The sequence below is a fragment of the Emydura macquarii genome, unplaced genomic scaffold (genome assembly GCF_026122565.2).
Source record: "Emydura macquarii macquarii isolate MOO-44397 ecotype Brisbane River unplaced genomic scaffold, CSIRO-AGI_Emac_v2 contig_306, whole genome shotgun sequence".
NCBI classification, from domain to species: Eukaryota; Metazoa; Chordata; order Testudines; family Chelidae; genus Emydura; species Emydura macquarii.
In genome coordinates, this window is record NW_027130443.1 from 11,119,559 (window position 1) to 11,139,330 (window position 19,772).

The window sequence follows — 19,772 nt, forward strand, 5'->3', positions numbered from 1 at the left end:
TGTTAGCCAGCTTGTATCTGCTGACTCTGCATACTTTGCAATATCTGCAGGACAGCTTGCTTCAAGGCCAATGGCTACTAAGATAGAAAATGGAGCATTTAAAACTTGATACCAAAAAATGGAGTGTTTAAAACTTGCCCTTTTACAAGGATAAATGTGCTTGCTTAGAAAGGGCTGGTGCTACCTTTTAACCGGGCAATGACACTGTCTATAGCCTCTGAAGAAAAGGCAAAGGAGAGACGCCGGCCTTTTCAGGCAGTTGGATTTGCTGGGGAATTCACAGTGCTGGCAGGCAGCTGTGCAGCCTGGGAATACCCCGGTCAGGAGGGAGAGAAATGCGGGTTCTCCGCCAAGGGAGGTGACAGATGGGAGCCTACGAACGGGTGCCCTTGCTGAACCACAGAGGAGCAATACAGGTGCAGTTGCCCTGTGACAAGAAGTTCACAACTAATTTTGAATCAAGCCCCACCTTAGCTGGGTATTTTTTAACTTGGAAACTCCCCTCCCCTTACAATAGCGCCAAGTTGCAAAACCCTCACCCTCTGTTTACCGGGTTGCAAAGCCCCCCACCCCATGCACCAGCTCACAACATACGTCTCAATGCCCTGGGGCGACCAGACGTCCCGATATTATTGGGAGAATCCAGATATTAGAGGTTTTGTCTTACATAGGACCTCTTCCCCCTCCACACTCCTCGTCTCGATTTTTCACACTTGCTGTCTGGTCACCCTACAATGCCCCCACCCCCTGTGCGCCCCCACAATGCCCTCACCCCATCCCCCATCTCCCAAGTTGCAACACCCCCACCTGCACCCCTTATGGGTCAGGGCACTACACCCCCATCCTCTGTGCATCAGGTTGCGATGCCCCCACCCTCCAGGGGGCCAGTCGTAACGCCACCCCTGCCACGTGCCAGGTCACAACACCCCCACCCCCCTGTGCACCAGGTCGGAACGCCACACACGAGGTCACAATGCCACTCGCTCAAACATGTCCTGGCCACCCTCCAGCATGACAGGTCAGAGGGGCAGCCACTCCACGTGCCAGGTCTCAACACCTCTCACTCAAATTTGGCCTGGCTTATAGTCCCCCTCCAACCCCCCCCCGTTTTCAAAACCCCATTCTAGGAGCTATAAGGAATTTTGCCCTATGTAGCCCCAGTGCTGCTTGCCTCTGAATGCTCAGTGACTTGCAGCCCAATGGAGCTACTTCCCACCCAGCAGGGTCTGCATTATCATTTGCTCCATTATCACTCACATCATTGTTTCCATACCAGATCACACACACACACCCCATCACACTATCTGTGGCTTCATCCTGGTTTGGGGCTCGGGTGGCTGCATTGCAGAGCTGTGAATTTCGCCCTGAGGCACGATGACATTCCCATTCCACATCCTCCTGCTGCACTGGGATTTTGCTTAGGCCACTCTTACCTGCCACTGGAAACTGAAAAGCCAGGGATTTCCTCCAGGGCGGCTGACTGTTCCCTCACCTGCCTCTACATTTCTGACTTTCTCTCTTCCATTTGAAAAACACTGCTGGACACCAAATAAAGGTCAATATCTTAAGTCAGAAAAGTAATCCTTCACCTGCAGTATTTTAAATACAACTGTGGGGCACAAGACTTGTCTTCTTTACAGCTGTCTCTTTTGTCCTCTTCTATTCTGTCCGTCATCTCTTTCACTGTTGGGATAGCCACAGGCTTAGCACCTGTGGCACTGGGGCTCCCAAAAGTCCTGAGGTTAGGCAGACGTGTCCATTGCCGACATGTAGCAATGCTGCATCACAGGACACAACAACTTTACTTTACACCACACTATTGTGCTGCATCGTGATGTTTTCACACAATTGTGTAGTGCCGTAGCCCGATGATGTTTTTCACACAAAGTTCCCATGGCACATTAGCACAGGATCATATTTCCAGGTGACGTTAATGTTTTTGTACATTGTATTCTCACTGCACTGCTGGGCGGTGACGTTGTGAACCTAAGAGCATTCCCAGGCCTGAGGGCGTGGGGCTGCCTGGTATCTAGCAGTGAGTTTCAGCTGGCTTCACCGGTGTATCCCAGCTCTTTAAGGTCATGATCTGCAGCTAAAAGGTGCCATGTATTAAACCACCAGGAAACCAGTGGCACACTGGTGATTAACATCACTGTGAAATGTCGGTGTTAATACTCCACGTGGAGCTATGGATGTTCTCTGCTATTATGGTTTGAAGTCTGTATTTGAAGAAAGTGGACACTGGTCTGCCCAGGACTTGAATACAAACGAAGCAGGGCTGGCCAGTGACAAAGGAACTGCAATTTACATATTAGGTAAACAGAACCGTCAAAGCACACAGCATAGCTCGGGTATCAGCATGTCCAGATCACAAAACACGCTGTCCTTGGTTGTCTGCACAGCCTGGTCCTCAGCCAGAGACAACAAAGGCACATTTATATGCGAGGTAAACAAAGGCGTCAGGCTAGTAAGTGGGGAAAGACAATCACTTAACAATCTCCATGCGAGATGTCTCTTCCTGTCTCTTGGGGAGGGGCAGAGAACCAGAGGGACTAAAAAGGTCCGATCTCTTGAGATCACAGAAAGACGCATCCTTCCATCCAGGAGTTGAAGTCTCGGGAAATGACTGTAGAGAGAAATGTGCTTAAGCAACTGGTTGAAATTAAATTTTAGTCTGAGAAGCGAGTTCTTACTTTGATTTGCATGTAGCCAGTCTAACTCCACTCTTCATACTTGAACTCACTTAACATCCTGCCTAAACATCCTGCCTAAAATCCTAACATTTATTTGTTAATAAACTTGTTTGCCTTTTGATTTAAACCAGCCCAGTGCTGCGTTTGAACTGAAGTGATAGGTTAGAGTGACAAGCCGTGCATTTTAGAACTTTATTATTCCTCGAAACGGTCCACAAAAGGACTGGACTCTGCAGAGGAAATTCAGGACTGGGAGTGTGTTTGGGGTTAGCCCAGCATAGGGTAACTGGGTAATAGAAACCAGAGTGGGGCTTCTGTGTCGTAGGCTGGCTGCTGGGGTCAGAGCACTGAACCAGAACTACAACGCATGCAGACACTCAGGGGACTGCATGATTGTCAGCTGGCTGTTGGTGTCAGAGCTGTGAGACAAGCAGCAAAGCATTTGAAGGCACCCAGAGTAACCGGGAAAGTGAGGCCACAACCCCTGAGTGGTCTGCAGTGTAGCCCAGAACGTGACGGACATTTTCCTGCAATGTGATTTGTTGTATCCAAATTACCTCAGGGTAGAGGGTAGAGCCTGTCTGCGCAGGAGCCAGAGTTATTTCGGGAACTGCTGTGAAACGAACACGCTAGGAGCTCAGGAGCATCCCAAACGTCACCTTCTGCTCCAAGCACAAGGCGCGCTTCTCCGACCAGCCTTCTCTAACACAAACGCAGAGCAGCATGGACGCTCCCAAACAACTAAACCAAAACACCACCCAGACCAAATGCTCCACTGCCCACACAATTCTCCCCTGGGAGAGGATGAGAGAGAGAGAGGGAGTTAACCACATGTGACAGATGTCAATTGTGTCCCTTAACGCACACCTGGGAAGTGCTCAGGTACTATGGTGCTGAGGGGAGGGTATAGACTAGAAATTGTCATCCTGCTGCATTGTGAGGTGTCAGTGTAAACTTCTCTTCTCATTCCATCAGTGTCACATTATAGCTGTGGCTAGGACAAATTCAGCTCTGATGATTTCTCACGATCAAAGGAAAAGTGATCTACAGGCTAAACACAAATGTGCATATATTGGATGTGGCCCGTTTAACTGGGACAAAGGTATTTCTCCCTCACAGCAGGCGGGGAGGCCAATTTTTAAAGCGCTGGTTAGTTTGTTTTGATGATAGTTTTGAGTGTCTCAGCTCTTGACTTTTGATCAAAGGACCATATCGTGACAAAAGCAAAGCTTGCACCTTCTCATACAGCTCAGATCAAAAGCCCCTTTGATGGGGGATTTTATGCAATTTCGAGGTATGAGACCAATTGGCAGAGACAGAAATAGGACCCTCGACAAACATCCCATGCTACTGAGGTTCTTTTCTATCCTTTCATCCTGTAATCCAAAACTACCATCAGTCCTTCCTCCCTAACAATGCACTAGAAAATATTCAACCCGTCACGCAAGAACTCTTCCTTCTTCCAGCTTGCATCATCCTTTACGCTGCCAGTTGCAGAGCTAATTATTTCTTTCTCCTACTTTTTTCCTGGTTTTGAGGCAATATCCCAGGCTTGTAATCAAGGGATTTTTATTAATTAAAATAATGTTCTCTCCACCCTCCTAATCTTTCCAATTAACAGACTACTCCCATCTAGTATTAATCACAGAACCATAAACAGGTCAGGCTGGAAGGGTCCTTGAGAAGTCATCAAGTTCAGCACCCTGCGCTGTGGCAGAACCAAAACCATCCCTGACAGATGCTTGTTCAACTAGTTTTTTAAATCCTCCAATGACAGGGATTCCACAACCATCCTTAGAAACCTATTCCCGTGCTTAACTGCCCTTATGGTGAGAGAGCTCTTCCTAAAATCTAACCTAAATCTTCCTTGCTGAAGATTAAGCCATTTGCTTCTTGTCCTACCTTCAGTGGACATGGAGAACAATCGATCACTGTCCTATTTATAACAGCCCTTCACATATTTGAGGACTGGTCTCAGGTCCGGTCCTCAGTCTTCTTCTCTCAAGACTAAACATGCCCCATTTTTTAACCTTTCCTCACAGGTCAGGATTTCTAAACCTTTTATCGTTTTGGTTGCTCTCCTCTGGACTCTCTCCGGTTTGGTCAGATCTTTCCTAAAGTGTTGCACTCAGAACTGGACACAGTTTCCCAACTGAGGCCTCACTGGTGCCGAATAGAGCAGGACAATTACGTCCCTTGTCTTACATACGGCACTCCTGTTAATACAGCCCAGAATAATATTAGCCTTTCTCGCAGCTACATCTCACTGTTGACTCATAATCAATTTGTGATTCACTATAACCCCCAGATCATTTTCAGCAGTACTACCACATAGCCAGTTCGTCCCCAGGTTGTAGCTGTCCATTTGATTTTTCCTTCCTAAATGAAGTACTTTGCACTTGTCTTTCCTGAATTTCATCTTGTTGAATTCAGACCAATTCTCTAATTTCTCCAAGTCGTTTTGGATTCTAATCCTATTCTCCAAAGTGCTTGCGACCCAAATTGAGGTGATAAGATTTTATTATTAGTCACTACCCCGTATACATTTTATCTGTCTTAAAATTAAAACTTCAAGTTGAATTGTATTAGAAATTCTACTGTGTCAGCTAACGTCTCTAGGGGAATGCAGCCACATTACAGGACCACAAATAAGCAGTTGAGGGAGATGGGAAACTAGAATTTTTTCTCCACATCTTTTTCTCTTTCTAGCAATTGCCTAGAATTCAGACATTAGGGAGCTATAAAAGGAGTCTGCACAATATTAATTTCACTTTGAATGACCCCTCTCCCATAAAAATGTTCCAATCTGCTTTTTAATAACATTGCCTCCTGCAACTGTTGCTTAATAATAGGGATTGGAAACTGCTTTTTGAAGGTTCTTGCCACAGATCCTCCTCTTTCATTTAGGGGGAGTTTCCACACTTAATTTCTGTGCTATTTAAAATCCTGGTCTGCACAGGGTTTGTCTGTGGTTACAAAGAAGTATAACTTTCCTTTCCACTCACTGTTTCTTTCTTCTTTTATGAGACGGAGTGTGAATTTATTTCAGGATGGATCCAACATCTTTTATGTCTTCCTGTGAATCACTTGTTGCCAGTTACACCAATCCTGCTGCTGTGACAGTAGATACCCAGATACCCTTCGAGGTTAGAAAACAGAACCCCACTATTATTATTTTGCACAGTACTGCCACGAGACTCCAACTGAGATCGGTGCCCCATTGTGCTAGGCGCTGTACAAACATGGTGAAAGTCTATGTGAGGCTTGTCCCTGCCCTGAAGAACATCTAAGGGTCTGAGCCAATCTCTGCTGAAGTCAAATAAATAGACAGAAGGTGGGATAAATAAAGTTATTATCCCCATTCTACAGCTGGGGAACAGGCTGAGGCCCGGGCAACTTGACTCATGTCACACAGGAAAGCATGTGGCAGAGTCTTGAATTGAACCCAGCTCTCTGGAGTCCCACTCCAGTGTCTTACCCAAAAGGCCAGCTGTCTTCTCTTCCTGGGCGGTTGAAATCAGAACCACAGGGCACGTGGCGTTCTAGCATGTACGATCGAATGCAAACATGTCCTGGGAGCTATATGCCAATCTGCTCTGCTCCCTGGCTATTCCGCATCATCATGACGTGTTGCATGCTGACAACACGCTGGGCATTGCACGGGTGCGTCTCTGCTCCGAGGAGCCGGCAGGCTGCACGTAACTCAGACCTTTGAACATCACAGAGAGTCACAGGAGGAAGGAGTGCCACCGGGGGTGCTGGAGCCATGCGTAGAGTGGAAAGCCATCGACGCAAACTGCAAACCCTGCCTCTAATGGGACCCACTTCAAGGCAGGGTGTGTGGCAGCTGCCCCCCCACCCCTGGGTCCAGCACCTGTGTGTGCCGCTCGCTGATTAAGAGATGGACCTGCCCGGTGCTTTGCAAAACACCACTGGGTGACAGCCCCCCTTGCAAGACACCCCCCACCCCCAGCTCCGACAGCCCCTCGCCCTGAGCGCTTTACAGCTTGCTCTCACCAGGACAGGCCTCAGACCAACCCAGGGCCAACCTAATCCTAATCCTAATCCATGATGGGCTATTCCCCCTGGGTCTCCTCCTCCCCCTGCATCCTAGGGCGCCCTGGGCATGGGCTGTTCCCCCTGGGTCTCCTCCTCCCCCTGCATCCTAGGGCGCCCTGGGCATGGGCTGTTCCCCCTGGGTCTCCCCCTCCCCCTGGCTGCGGCAATTAACGGATAAACAGTGCGCGATAACGCCAGCCCCCTCCTGATTGGCTGGGCTCACGTGACCAATCGCCGCAGGCGGGGCGGTGGGGGCGGGAGGAGGTCGGCTTTCTGCCGGGGCCGGGCCTCTTCGAGCGCTGATTGGCGGAGGCGGCGGGGCTCCGGTCGCTGATTGGCGGAGCCGGCCGCGGGCGGGCGAGGCCTGGGCGGGCCGGGGCTCGGGGGTGCGGTTGCCATGACTTGGGGCCGCCTGGCCAGACGGGTGCTGCTGTGTGGGGTGCTGGCGGGGAGAGGCCTGAGCCGGAGCATGGTGAGTGCGGGGCGGCCCTGCCGCCATTCCCCCCTCAGCGAGCGCGCGCGGGCCGAGGCCGCCGCCCCCCTCCCCCCCCTCAGGCCGCCCCCTCAGCCTGGCGCTACCAGCGAGTCGGCCTGGCTGGCGGTTACAGAGGGACCCCCCCCCCCAACCGCCCCGCCCCCGGGGGAGAAGGGCTCCCGCAGCCTGGTCGGGGGGGGCTGGAGATCGCCTACGGGGCCCCCCCACTGGGACCCCCCTCGTTTGAAGGGAGCTCCCCCCTCGCTGGGACCCTGGCGGCCCCGTCCTCGCGCTCCCCGGCGGGGGGGTCCCGTAGGTGGGCCGGGCGGGGGCGGTCGGGCTGGGCTGAGGCCTAGCGGCGCGAGCGCTGGAACGGGAGCCGGACTGTGACTCCGGCGGGGGAGGGGAACCGCCTCGAGCCGAGGGGCAGCTGCCCCCCCCCCGTTCCAGCGCCTCTGTAGAGAGCCTGCTGTAGGGCGCCCCCGGTCGAGGGCATCCATCTCTGCCGGCGTTCTGTCGTCCCCCCTTCCCGCTCTGTGCATGGGGTGTCTCTGCCCTCCCAGCACCGGGGGGCTTATCCTCGTCCTGGGACGGTCATGAGGGGACGAGCGTGTCCGTGGTGGCTGGAGACCTGGGGCAGCGGCTGCACCCCTGGGCCGTCTCTAGGTTCCTTCTCGCCCGGCTCTGGAGCAGGCTGGCCAGGCTGGCGCGCAGGTTGCGGTAATCAGGGCAGCAGCCTGGGGACGCCTCCCGCGTCTGCAGCATTCAAGGAGGCCAGAGTTCGCCTGACCATGCAAAGGGCTGGCTCTGCTGAGGCTGCTTTCTGAGCTGCGATGCAGTGGGGGAAGGCCCCTAGTCCTCGGGGAATATGCTGCTTCTGAGTCACGGTCACAAGACAGGCCCATGTCCCCTGAGCCCTAGTATCCTGTGCCCGCTGTTAATTCCTTTTATAACAGAGATTAGTACTAGGCTTTGTACTGCAGTGTGGTTATAAACAATCCCCCTGTGGATTGACCCTCTTGATCCCCTGCTTTGTGTGCAGTAAGTCGCTTTAATTGTCTAATACCACTTCAGAACAGTGGGGGTTTTGACTTCGCCTGCAGCAAGCCCTGCCCAATACTGTTAAGTGTGGGGGGGAGGGAAGGTGCAGACCCTTGGGTAAAGTGGGTTATCATATGGTGGTTCTAGACAATAGAACCATTTCCTGTTTTGGGGTGAATAGAATAGCGATCAGGTGGTGAGCAAGGAACAGTAAGTGAAGGTAGCTGTCTAAAAATGGGAGCTTAGCTGGTAGTGGGAGAAGAACAGCTTCTCCTGAATGGTGTCTACTGCCTTTCCCTGGCATGCTGTGTATCTGACGTTTGTGCTAAAAGACTGGGATGAGATGATTTTTATTGGGAAACTGACCATGACCTCTGGCTGCCTTGCAGTGTGCCCAGGTGGACGACTGGCAATCTGCCAAATCAGTCTATGAATTCCATGCCAAGGACATCGATGGCAAAGATGTTTCACTGGAAAAGTACAAGTAAGTGGTGAGGAGCCTGGGTGCTGTGAGTCTGCACCCAAAGCATAAGCATTGCCGGTATCCTGTAGATAAGATGTTAATACTTCAGCCTCCTCCAATCTCTTCCAGCCAACACCAATAAAATTGTTAATGTTCCCAGCCCAGGGAGGAGTACAGGTGAGAGAGCAGCACATCCAGCCCTGGGGGGGGAGGAGGGATGGCCGAAAGAGACTACACTAGGCAACTGAACTAAGCAGTCACAACTTGACTCCTGATGGATAGGTTCTGCCTGACTGGGTGAGGTTCAGAAGATCTGAGCTTGTACCTGATGGGAATGATTCCCAGGAAAGTGGCATGGAGAATTCTGTGACTCACATCTGACTCAAATGAGTCTGGGGAAAGGGTGCAGGTGGGGAAACCAGTTAGCAGATTGCCTCCAACAGGGAAGAAAACCAATGGCTGTGATATAGGTAGGGTCTCTTGTTGCATATATAATGTCTATCTCTGTGGGGTAGATCAACCCCAACCCTTTGTGGTAACTGTCAGTGAATCCTGCTTCTTTCCCAGGGGGTTTGTCTGCATCATCACCAACGTAGCATCCAAATGAGGAAAAACTGACGTAAACTACACTCAGCTTGTCGATATGTACGCCAGATACGCTGAGAAGGGTTTACGCATCCTGGGCTTCCCCTGCAACCAGTTTGGAAACCAGGTGGGTGGCACCACTGCCTTCTTGCACCCATACTAAGGAAAGGGGGTTCCTCTAGGGCCTTCTGCCAGGAGCTCCGGGAAAGCAGCAAAAGGAGCTAGCTCAGCATCCCTGGAGACGGAAGGATCCCTCTAGTTAGCATGGGCCTGGCCAGCGTCGGCAGTGTGTGGAGCCTTTGAGTACCAGCATCCGATAAGCCGTTAACTGCCTCCCTAGCATAGGAGTGAGAGGATATTTTAGTCTCTGGCCCATTCACTCCTTGATGTGTCTGCAGAGAATTGGTTATGATGACTTCAGTGGCGTACACACTTGGTTTTAAAGAAGGGGCTATTGCCACCACTCTGGGGTAACGCTCCCAGTCTTGCTGAGCTCCTGTGGACTCTACCCACTCTTCGGCTGGGCTGCCTGAGGCACAAGGAGGCTGTGGGTGGCTGTGTGCTCTAAACATGGAACCACAAATCTGCCAGGCGTTCAGGGGGACCATGTGGCTTTGGTAAATCTCCTGATCCCGGTGGTACTCCGGTAACTGCTCCCTGCCAGTTTTGTGACTTAGCACTATGTGGGACAGATCAGACCACTTTAGATGTTTGAGAAGCTGGCAGCTCATGCCTCCTTTGTCACCCAGCTAATCCGACTTCATTCCCTCCATGTACACACATCCTGCCCTCAGAATGAGTCTGTAACTGTGCTCAATCCAAATGGCATGGTGTTCTGGGTCATCAGTCATTGCCTAATGGTGCAAGACCACTTGCTTCACACAGCAACCTTTCTCTTTGCTTCTCAGGAACCTGGGAATGAGTCTCAGATCAAAGAGTTTGCTGCACACTATGGGGTGAAGTTTGACTTGTTTAGTAAGATCGAGGTCAACGGGAACAACGCCCTTCCTCTCTGGAAATGGATGAAAGCTCAGCCCAAAGGAAGGGGAATGCTGGGAAAGTGAGTGCAAATGCGGAGCAGTAAGATGTGGAAGGAAATGCTAACGCTGGAGAAACAGCTTGGCCCATTGGAGTGGGGTGGGGGAGGAAACCAAAAGAGGAGACTTAGGCCTGTGGAGCTGTTGGGAATAGTGGCAGAGCAGGCTGTGGGTTAGGCATGGGGCTACAGGGGGCGAGTGCTCCTGTCAGTGCTGGGAATGTTTTATAACAGCTGCTGTTCTCTGTCTTTCCTAGTGCAATAAAATGGAACTTCACGAAGGTAGGACTCTGCTCTCTTCTCACTGGGGTTTTAGTCTCTAAAATGGCCCGATCACTTGTGGTGTGATCCTGTAAGATCCTGGGAGCTAAGCAAGGTTGCGTGGGAGGCTCCAAGAAACACTTAAGAGCTGCTGGAAGTGGTATTGGAGGTGGGGAGGGAGCCTAGTAAGATTCTCCTCCTGAGCAGGCACTGACCCACTGCACTGCAGCTCTTAGACCTAAAACTGACACCCTGAGCCTGTGTGGGGGGGTCCTAGATCAAACCCTCTAAGGGACAGGGATGTCCTGGCCAGACTCCAGCTTGGCTGACTACATTCTGCCTCAGCAGTTTCACTGGGATCCATCAGTCTTCGCTTTGTGCCTTGAATCGTTGGGTGGTGGTGGTGAGAAATCACAGCCACCTCTGGTATGAGGCAAACATTTCAGCATTTGGGGACTGGAAGCCTTGGACATCAGTAGTTCAGAAGATGTCCAAGCAGTCAATATCCACCCCCCCACTCCCCAAGGAGCTGCAGTTCTAACCACATCCTCCTTGCTGCCCAGCAGAGTTACCCATAATAGCAGAACCTGGCCTCGAAGCACATCTCCTGTACTGCTCTATGGAGTGACTTGAGCATTGGGTTCCAGGAGGGCAGAGCACTCGTGTGGGTCCAGGATTATTCATGTTGGTCTCTTTAACTCCACAGTTCCTCATTGACCGGGAGGGCCAGGTGGTGAAGAGATACAGCCCAATGGATGATCCGTATGTAAGTCAACCTGTCTGCTGTGTGTCAATGACCAGCCAAAACCTCAGGCTAGCTCTGCTGGAACTGAACAGCCAAGCTGTGTGACACAGCACAGATTCAATACTGGGTCCAAACTTGGGGGATGTTACACTCACTCACTATTCGTCATGTGTCAGAACTTGGGTAATACAGCATCATGACTCTGTGGCCAAGGCCCTTGTTTCGCCCCAGTCTGAATGTCTCTGCAGTGAACATGTAAGAAGGAAGCTGCTGGGTTTTCTTCCACTCCACAGGCTTGCAGAAATCAAGCTGCATTTACCCCCCGTAGTAGGCTGGCAATTGCCTCTGGGGGAGTGTAATGCAGGGTGAGATTTATGTAGCTGGGGAGTAGTGTCCTTAGCTGATGGGGATGACTCACAGGGAGGTGTGTCTAGAGCTCTGGGTACAGCAGGCAGGGGCTAGCTAAGATCCTTCGTGGATAGGATGGCGTGGGGTTCTCTGCACCTAACTCCTTCCTCTCTCTGCAGGTGATGGAGAAGGACCTGCCTGCTTTCCTGTAGACCTGATCACTTAGACGATGGACCATTCCCTCTGCTTAGTAGCTGCTCTCACCTGCTCTTGTGGTGTCTTCCCACCCAGCCCCAATGACGGCCTGCCTTCAAGCCAGCCTGCTGGTTAGGCAGACCCGAAAGCTTGGCGTGCATCTGCGGGAGGAAGGCTTCACTGGACGGGTGACTGTTGCTGGGCAGAGCTTTCACAGTTCTGACTTCAGCCCTGTCAGCTTTGTTGCAATAAAAGTTTATGATAAAGTGACAAATCTCTCGTCTGAGTCTGTGCTGAGAGCAGCTATCTGCAACATGGTGCAGAACAGGAAGCTCCAGTGACACTTCCAAGCAGGTACAATCTGTGTGGGAGCATGCCCTGTTCAATGCAGGGCAAGGGAACAGCTGCAGGAAAAGGTCTGGTTGTATTGGCAACTCTTGGCCAGGGTTGGAGTGGAAAGCAAGCGACTGCTGCAGGGAGTTGGAAACGGGCTGGCTGGATCCTGGGACGTAATCTAACCCCAGGAACCACTGTATTCTGCCCCAGCCGCTGCCAAACATGCATGTCATGCCTGCTCTTGGGGGCAAGCAGCTGGGTCTGAGAGGGATGTTCCTTGTTGTGCTGCTTAATTCCTAGTGGCAACATTCCTAGGCCTTCCCCAGAGCTATTTTTATAGATTCCCAGCTAGGCTCAGATTGTAAGGTCAGAAGAGACCATTATGATCATCTAGTCTGACCTCACAACACAGGCCCCAGAACCTCTCACCCACTCCTGTAAAAGACCCCTAACCTGTGACTGATGTCCTCAAATCATGGTTTAAAGACTTCAAGGTACAGAGAATCCACCAGCAAGTGACCTGTGCCCCATGCTACAGAGAGGTGAAAAACCCCCAGGGCCTCTGCCAATCTGTCCTGGGGGAAAACTGCCATAGTTGGGGTCTGGAAGGAATCAGCTAAGTCCTGAGCACGTGGGTAAGACTCACCAGCCAGACCCTCAAGAGAGAATTCTCTAGTAACTCAGACCCATCCCATCATAGGCCATTGGCATATTTATCACGAGTAGTCAAAGATCTGTTTAACTAGGCCAGCTCAGCTACAGCCTGCCGTTGTAGGACGTGTACTATGAGTCAGGGCATGGCTGTTAATGGGACGACCCTGCGGCACTCTCAAACTAGCAGGAGACAGGCAAGCAGTGCATCACAAACAACCCCGCCTGGGTGAGTCCTCCAGTCGTATTGTAAAATGTCGGCAGGAGGGGTTCACAGATTCTAAGGCTAGAAGGGACCAGGGCGAGCGGACTGTGTGTGTGTCACAGGCTCGAGCACTTCCACAAAGGCGGGATGCCCAGAGCAGATCTTTTAGAAAAACATCCCCTTTTTATTTAAAATTTCTCATTGATGGGAGAATCCACCATGACCTTTTGGTGAAGTGTTTCAGTGGTTAATTACTCAGTTAAATTGCACCTCATTTCTGGTCTGAACTTGTTTAGCATCAACTTCCAGCCCTTGGCCTGTTGTAACTTTCTTTGCTCAGTGGAAGAGCCCATTGTTAAATATTTGGTCCCTAGGTAAGTACTTTTAGACTATAATCAAGTCACCCCTTAAACCTCTTCTGGTGAAGCTAAATGGAGTGAGCGCCTTACGTCTAGCACGAGAAGGGTGGTTTTCTAATCTTGTATTTGCATGGCTCATCTGTGAACCGTCTCCAGTTTATCAACGTCCTTGAACTGTAGACGCCACAACTGGGCACAGAATTCCAGCTGTGGTCACGCCACAGCCCAAACCACCTCTCTGCTCCTACTTAAGATACCCTGGTTTATGCACCCCAGTATCACATTAGCTCTTTTGACCCCAGTGTTGCACTGGGAGCTCAGGTTCAGCTGGCTATCCACCATGACCCCCTAGTCAGGAACAGAAGCGGTGCAGGTCCCTAGCTAAGGAAGTGAGCTGGGTGGAGTGGGTCTGCAGAGTTCAACTTCTTTCCCTTTTGGTAAGAGTAGCCTGGTATCTGTGAAGACAGGGATGGAGAGCAGAGCAAGGAAGGGTAAGCGAAGGTAACTGGTAAAGAGAAGATGAAAAGGTCTGGAATACCCAACAGTACAAGTTAAAGCCAGAAGCAATTAACTAATAAATGTATGAGCATAAGCAATTGTTTTATAGATGCAATTAAATACATCTGCAGAGCCAGAGCAGGAGTCCTGGCTAGCAGGGAGGAGAACAGGCACGCAGGAAATCTAAACCTGCTGGGATCTAATCTGAGCGGTAACTGGCTGGAGCACTTGTCTGTGCAGGCTCATTGCAAACCAGCTGGGTTTTACAGGGCTTCCCCTTCATGCAGCTGGGTGCTTTAGAAAGGAGAGGGGGGCAGGACATCTCATTGTCTACAGCAAGATGGCGAAGTGCACAGCTGAGAAGCCCCTAGACAAGGCACCGTTGTGCTGTTTACAGCCATCAGATGAGCTCAGTTTGCAAACTAAAAGGAGAGAGGATTTAACTGCAGCTGGGCTTGCCGAAGCCAGTCGTGTCAAGTCTGGTTCACCACTGGAAACTGCCCCCTCTCCTCTCCAGGGCCGCTGTAGAAGATGCAGTGAAAAGCCCCCGCCCCCGCCCCTACAAACCACTGCTGTGCGAGCAGGGCCCAGACATCATGTCTGGCAAGGGATGATGGCTGAGGAGCCAGGAGCTGAGGGTGGGTGACCTCAGGGACCAGGAAGAGGAAATACAGGTGCAGCTGCCCTGAAGTGAGACACATGGCACAGGAAAAAACAGCCATGTGGGATCAGAGAAATAATGCTGCAGACGATGGGGGATGTGCGCACGTGCGCAGGAATTTATGCCGACTAGAAACGCGCCGCGCCCCGCCCCCGACCGCTCTCACATTCAACCCACTTCCACTCCCACCACTGGTCCAAGGTAAGGCAGCTCGAATTGTCCATGAGCGACACCAGGGCCTCCTGCCACTAAGGCTTGGTTTGGTTTTAAGGCTTGTCCGCATGAGGTGGGAACAGCTCTGGGACCCCAAGGGGAGCTGGGTTACCAGTCGCCTCTGGTATTTTAAGCCTCATGTCATGTAGCTGCCTGGCTGTCCTAGGGCTCCCCGCACTGCTATCGGCGGTGGAGATAAACAGCATAGTCCCGAACAGACAAGGTCTTAGATCCTGGAGCGGGCTATTGTCAAGAGGGCCCAGGAGGTGATTTGGGGTCAGTAATCCATGCATCTACCTGGGGAGGGCTTTTCAAAAACAGTGACATGAGAGCATAAATCACACCCCCTTTCAAGGGGACTTGGGCACTTCTGGAAGTCCCACCCCCAGGGTTTTATAAGTGTGCCCATCACCATGGTATGCCTAACCTAGCTCCCAGAAAGGTGATCCTTGGGTGAGTGTAAATCTACAGACACAGACAGACACACACACACAGAGCTGGGACTTACACAGATGTCACGTGTGGCTTCCTTTCCATCTTTACTGAGCAGAATGCAAAAATTATCCTTCTGATGCAAGTAGAAAATTTAGGAATTAGTCAAAGGCACATATTCTAAAAAAAATCTCTTTACATATATACATATCTCAATTAATTATAAATACACATAGAAAAACAAAGGCAGACAAACAAGCGGATTAAAAAGTGCTAACAAAAATGTGTAAAGGAGGGAAAGGGATTCATTTAAAAAAATACACACAATCAGTAGGACAACTGCATAATAATTTAGTTAAAAGATACTGTTACATATTAACCCTGACAAAAACACAGGATCGGAGCAGGGGAAGTATTTTCTTGAAGGTGCCCTGTCTTTTCCAGAGATTGGGGAGATAATTGCATATATCTTATAATTAAAAACAGCAACAAAACAACCACATAAAACTCCAGGTAATATTTTTGGGGGACCCATTGGAGGGGGTGGATAGAAAGAGAGCACCTGATTATTATTCCTGAGTTTAAGCCTGTTTGAAATTGGTTTTCTTGGTGTGTTTTATTCCTTTTGCTGACAGTTTGACAGGTGCCCAAATGAATGACAAAGAAGTTAAATAAGAACTTGGGGCTCCAGGGAAATACAAGCATTTTCAAAGATTCTCTCTGAGTGTCATGAATCCGGGGTGCATTATAAATAGAGGGGGAGTGTATTCAATAGAACCATGTTGAAAGGGAGGTCCTGCCTCTATCTAGGACTGGGAAAAGGATGTTCTCTGTGATCACCAGAAAGGGACATCTTTTCCGTCGGCCTGCAGAAGGACAACCGGGCAGAATCGCTTCTTCCTTGACAATTCGGGTGAATGCATGAGTGGAAATACCTCCGAGAGACTGGCTGGGACAGGACTCTATTGAACACAAGCAGCGTAACGCAGGGCTCTCCAGCAGCTCAGCGCAGAGGCGGGTTAGTGCAATCAGGTGGTAAACCAGGAACGAAACTAAAGAGATTCCTGGGGGTTGGAAATGCACAAATCCCTATCCGGACAGTGCAGCAACAGGGATAGGAGCATTCCTCCTCCCCTCCCCCCCACCCCGGGTGGATCATGTGATCTGTATTTCACAGTTTGGGCTTCCAGTTTTAGGGGGTATTTTTTCTGATCTTTGGTGTTTGGAGGCGAGGGGGCATGCAGGATTCCTTGAATTCTACTCAGATCCAGCCCCTGCAAAGCCGCCTGGCCCCAGGCAAGCGGGGGGTTGGCAGAGCCTGCCCAGCACATTACGGGCACTGCCGCAACGTAAATAATAAATAAACCTCCGCCTCCTTCCTGGCTGGCAGGAGGGTGTACAAGACACAGGACCCCTGAACGAAGGGGTGGAGAGCAGGACCGAGTGTGTGCGGGGGGATGGGGGAGTAGGAGAGAGGGAGGAGAGGGAGCCCAGGGTCCAATGCCTTGGGAGGCTAGGTGCTTCCCTGTCCCACAGGCAGGAAGTGCTAACAATATTTTGCAGTTACAGAGTTCAAAGCACTTTACAGATATAGGTATCATATCCCTGTGTTACTGATGGGGAAACTGGGTCACATGGGGGCGGCAGGAATTCAGGCAGCTGGTTGCTGAACCCTTCGGTGAGAGATCAGGCGACAATCAATGAAATCCCCACATGGTTGGGACCCTCTCTCCAGGTGGCAAAAACCAACTGGAAACTTGTACAAGAACATCCCGCTCCACCGTGAACTCCTCTGACGGCGTTGGGCAGATCCCAACGACTGCCCTGCTCCAGCACAGACGCCCCCCCTCCACGCCCCTCAGGGACTTGCTGCTCTCTCGTAAGGATTAGCCAACCAAGGCTGAATGATGGGCATTGGGAGTTACGCATGCAAAACTGGGAGGAGGGGTAGGACCAGTCACACTGCTCCACTTCCTCCCCTCACAGCCCCTGGCGTGTGCTCAGGATGACTCAACTCAGAGAAAGGAGGAACACGGGAACAGCTGCCAGCGCTGAGACAGCCATGCACAGCCAGGCTAACGCTGCCAGCCGGGAAGGGCAGGCCCAGACTCCCTGCCCCCCGACTGACAGTGATTCGCTGCGAAGGAAACACACCTTTGTCCAAGGATATAAAAAGCAGATTTACTACAGAGCTGCCCACATCAGAGACGGCTGCAACGTCAGAGCGCGCGTGCCACGGGGGAGCAGCTCTAGGAGCACGGAGCTGTGGCTGTCTCGGTGCTCAGAGCGCATACGTCTGTATAAAGCTCGCATCCTCTGCAGCGCAAAGCACAGCATGCTACTGGTCCAACTGGCAGAGGGGCTTCTGCTGGTGGGGTGCAGGGTGCGGCGTGTCCTGGAGGGACCGCTGGGGGTGCGGAGGGGTCCTCTGCTTAGCAGGAGTTTGCTCTTTGGTATTCCAAGGGGTGCCCCCTGTAACAGCTGAGTGTGAACGCAGCTGCTGCAGGGCCCTGGATGGCGCGCCATTGACCTCTCCCCTTCTGTGGGGCCTGGCAGTGGTTCTCAGTGGAGAAGTCATTGACAGCCGCAGCCCCCTGTCCTGGCCAATTTCAGTGCCCCTCCCACTTCCCCGGAGCTGGCCTAGCCCCTACCCCAGCTGCGAAGGAGCCCACTGGAAAGGTGCTCGCTCGCTAGAGAGAGCAAGGCTCAGAAAGCAGGGCCACGCTGGAGCGGCAGCACTTCCAGGAGGCCCGGGGCTGGGCACGCAGGCTAGCCAGCAGCCGTCGGACAGCACAGGACGATGGGAAGCCTGGCCAGGACGCAACGGGGTCTCAGGCTAAGGCGTTCTCTGCAGAATACTGATAAAGTGGGCGTTTTAGTGTAGAAGAGCCGTGCCCCTCCCACTGGGGAACTCAGGGCAGCCCAAAGCATGTCAGTTTCCCCTCCCAAGAGAAAGGGAGTGGGCGGACTACGGAGAGCAGCGAGCGAGGTGCAGTCAGTCGAATGTCTCCCCAGCTGACCCCAGCCAATCCTACACACACAGCTGCTTTAGCTCGCTGGGCACTTCCCCCTCGCTCCCTGCCTCTGCATTGGGCCCAGGTGCCTGCCCCATTCCCTCAAGGGTCTGGGGTTCAGAGAGGCGCCAAGCTCCCTGGCTGGATGGAAGAGCCCAAGTGCAAGATTGGCGCTGGCTGACCCGCGATGGTCCGGTAAACTCAGCTGCCCACGATGGCTGGGAACCCCGGCTTTGGTAACAGGATCACCTGGGGGTCAGAACGTCTCCCTGCCAGACCACAGCTGCTCAGCAGACAGTGCAGCTAGCGGCTGCTGCATATACCCCTGGGTGGGGGGATCCCAGCCTTTCAACTCAGTAGTCGGTGTGGAGATGGGTGTGAGGAGGGACTGGGGCTGTCCTGCCTGGGCACTGTTGTCTGAGCAGGTCGAGCCCACAGCAGAGGACGTCAGCCCCGCTCAGCTGAGCTCTGTGATCAAAGCACTCTGCCATCCCCCCCTTTATACATACTCTATGTACAAATCTATACGTGTGACTGTATATTATATATAAATAAACTTTGCTGTAAGGAATAATAGACCTCCCCGCCCCCGAACTGACAAATACGGGTCATTGCAAACCAATAAAAGAGCCAGGGCTCCAGCCGTCCCGTCAAAGGCGCCCCAGCTCCACGGAGGTGCACAGTGCCTGGGTCTGAGCCTCCGCTCCAGCCGGCATCTCAGAAGTCTGCATAGGGCCTGCTGAAGTGGATGACGCTCTGGCGCTCCTGGGAGAGTGCACTGTCCTGGGGGGCCACATACAGCGTCCTCAGCATGTCCTCCAGCACCTCCTTGAAATTGATGTTCTCCTGCTGGGCCACCTCTTGCGGTGGTGGTAGCTGCTGCTGCGGCAGTGTCTGCAGGTGGTCGTGATGTGGGGCAGGCAAGCGGTCGTGCAGAGGAGGATTGAGAGAGACAGTCTCCGCCAGGACCGGGCTCTCAAAGGCAGGAGGGAGGCTGAAATGCAAGGGCAGCCTGTGCTGCTGGTGCGGCTGGACAGCAGGTTCCGGGGGGAAGTGTAAAGCACCCAGCTCCGGCTTCAGCACCATGTCGGAGATCCTGTCACTGGGAGGGCTGTAGGTTAAGTCCAGGATCTCATCCTGGTGCAGGGATTGTCTGGACAGGGGGAGCCCTGGCATCGCCTGGCGGAGGTCAAGGGGTTGCTGCAGGATGTGCTGTGGCACGGGGTATGGCAGGCTCCGGTCCTGGGCCAGAAGGGCCCGGTTATGCTTCTGCTTCACATTCTCGTCCATCAGCTTCAGCTCCTCCCGCACCCTATGGACGCAGCTCTCGGGGATCTTTATCCCTGGGAGATGGAACATGCTGTGTCAGCCCCAAAAAGCATCCAAGCTCCTGGGAGTGGGACCCAGAGTCCGGACTAAGCGCATCCTCCGAGGCTGCCAGTATCCCAGCTTCCCTGCCTACATGGCAAGCTGCATCCCTCCTGCTCTGCAGCCCTGCCCCA

General features: G+C 52.3%; 2 protein-coding genes and 1 long non-coding RNA gene across 6 annotated transcripts in view; 1 reads left to right on the forward strand and 2 right to left on the reverse strand.

The window, feature by feature from the left end:
- Window positions 1-2,311: 2,311 nt before the first annotated feature.
- On the reverse strand, window positions 2,312-5,827 carry LOC137157494 (uncharacterized). Its single transcript, XR_010921129.1, has 2 exons — window positions 5,699-5,827; window positions 2,312-2,626 (listed from the first exon to the last, which is right to left on the reverse strand). It is a non-coding gene; the product is annotated as an uncharacterized lncRNA (long non-coding RNA).
- Window positions 5,828-7,125: 1,298 nt separating this feature from the next.
- Window positions 7,126-12,175, forward strand: GPX4 (glutathione peroxidase 4). The gene is made up of 7 exons (XM_067559135.1): window positions 7,126-7,224; window positions 8,658-8,752; window positions 9,299-9,443; window positions 10,225-10,376; window positions 10,610-10,634; window positions 11,320-11,379; window positions 11,886-12,175. The coding sequence occupies exons 1-7, from the start codon at window positions 7,150-7,152 to the stop codon at window positions 11,916-11,918; spliced, it is 585 nt and encodes a 194-aa protein (XP_067415236.1). The 5' UTR covers window positions 7,126-7,149; the 3' UTR covers window positions 11,919-12,175.
- Window positions 12,176-15,341: 3,166 nt separating this feature from the next.
- Window positions 15,342-19,772, reverse strand: part of SBNO2 (strawberry notch homolog 2) — a 101,588-nt gene continuing 97,157 nt past the window's right edge. For 3 of the 4 annotated variants that reach the window (XM_067559156.1, XM_067559160.1, XM_067559148.1), the window contains one exon: window positions 15,342-19,613. In XM_067559156.1, the coding sequence (XP_067415257.1) occupies window positions 18,988-19,613 (626 nt within the window). In that variant the 3' untranslated portion in view covers window positions 15,342-18,987. The remainder of the gene's footprint in view (window positions 19,614-19,772) is intronic. The other variant, XM_067559170.1, reaches the window with a different exon arrangement.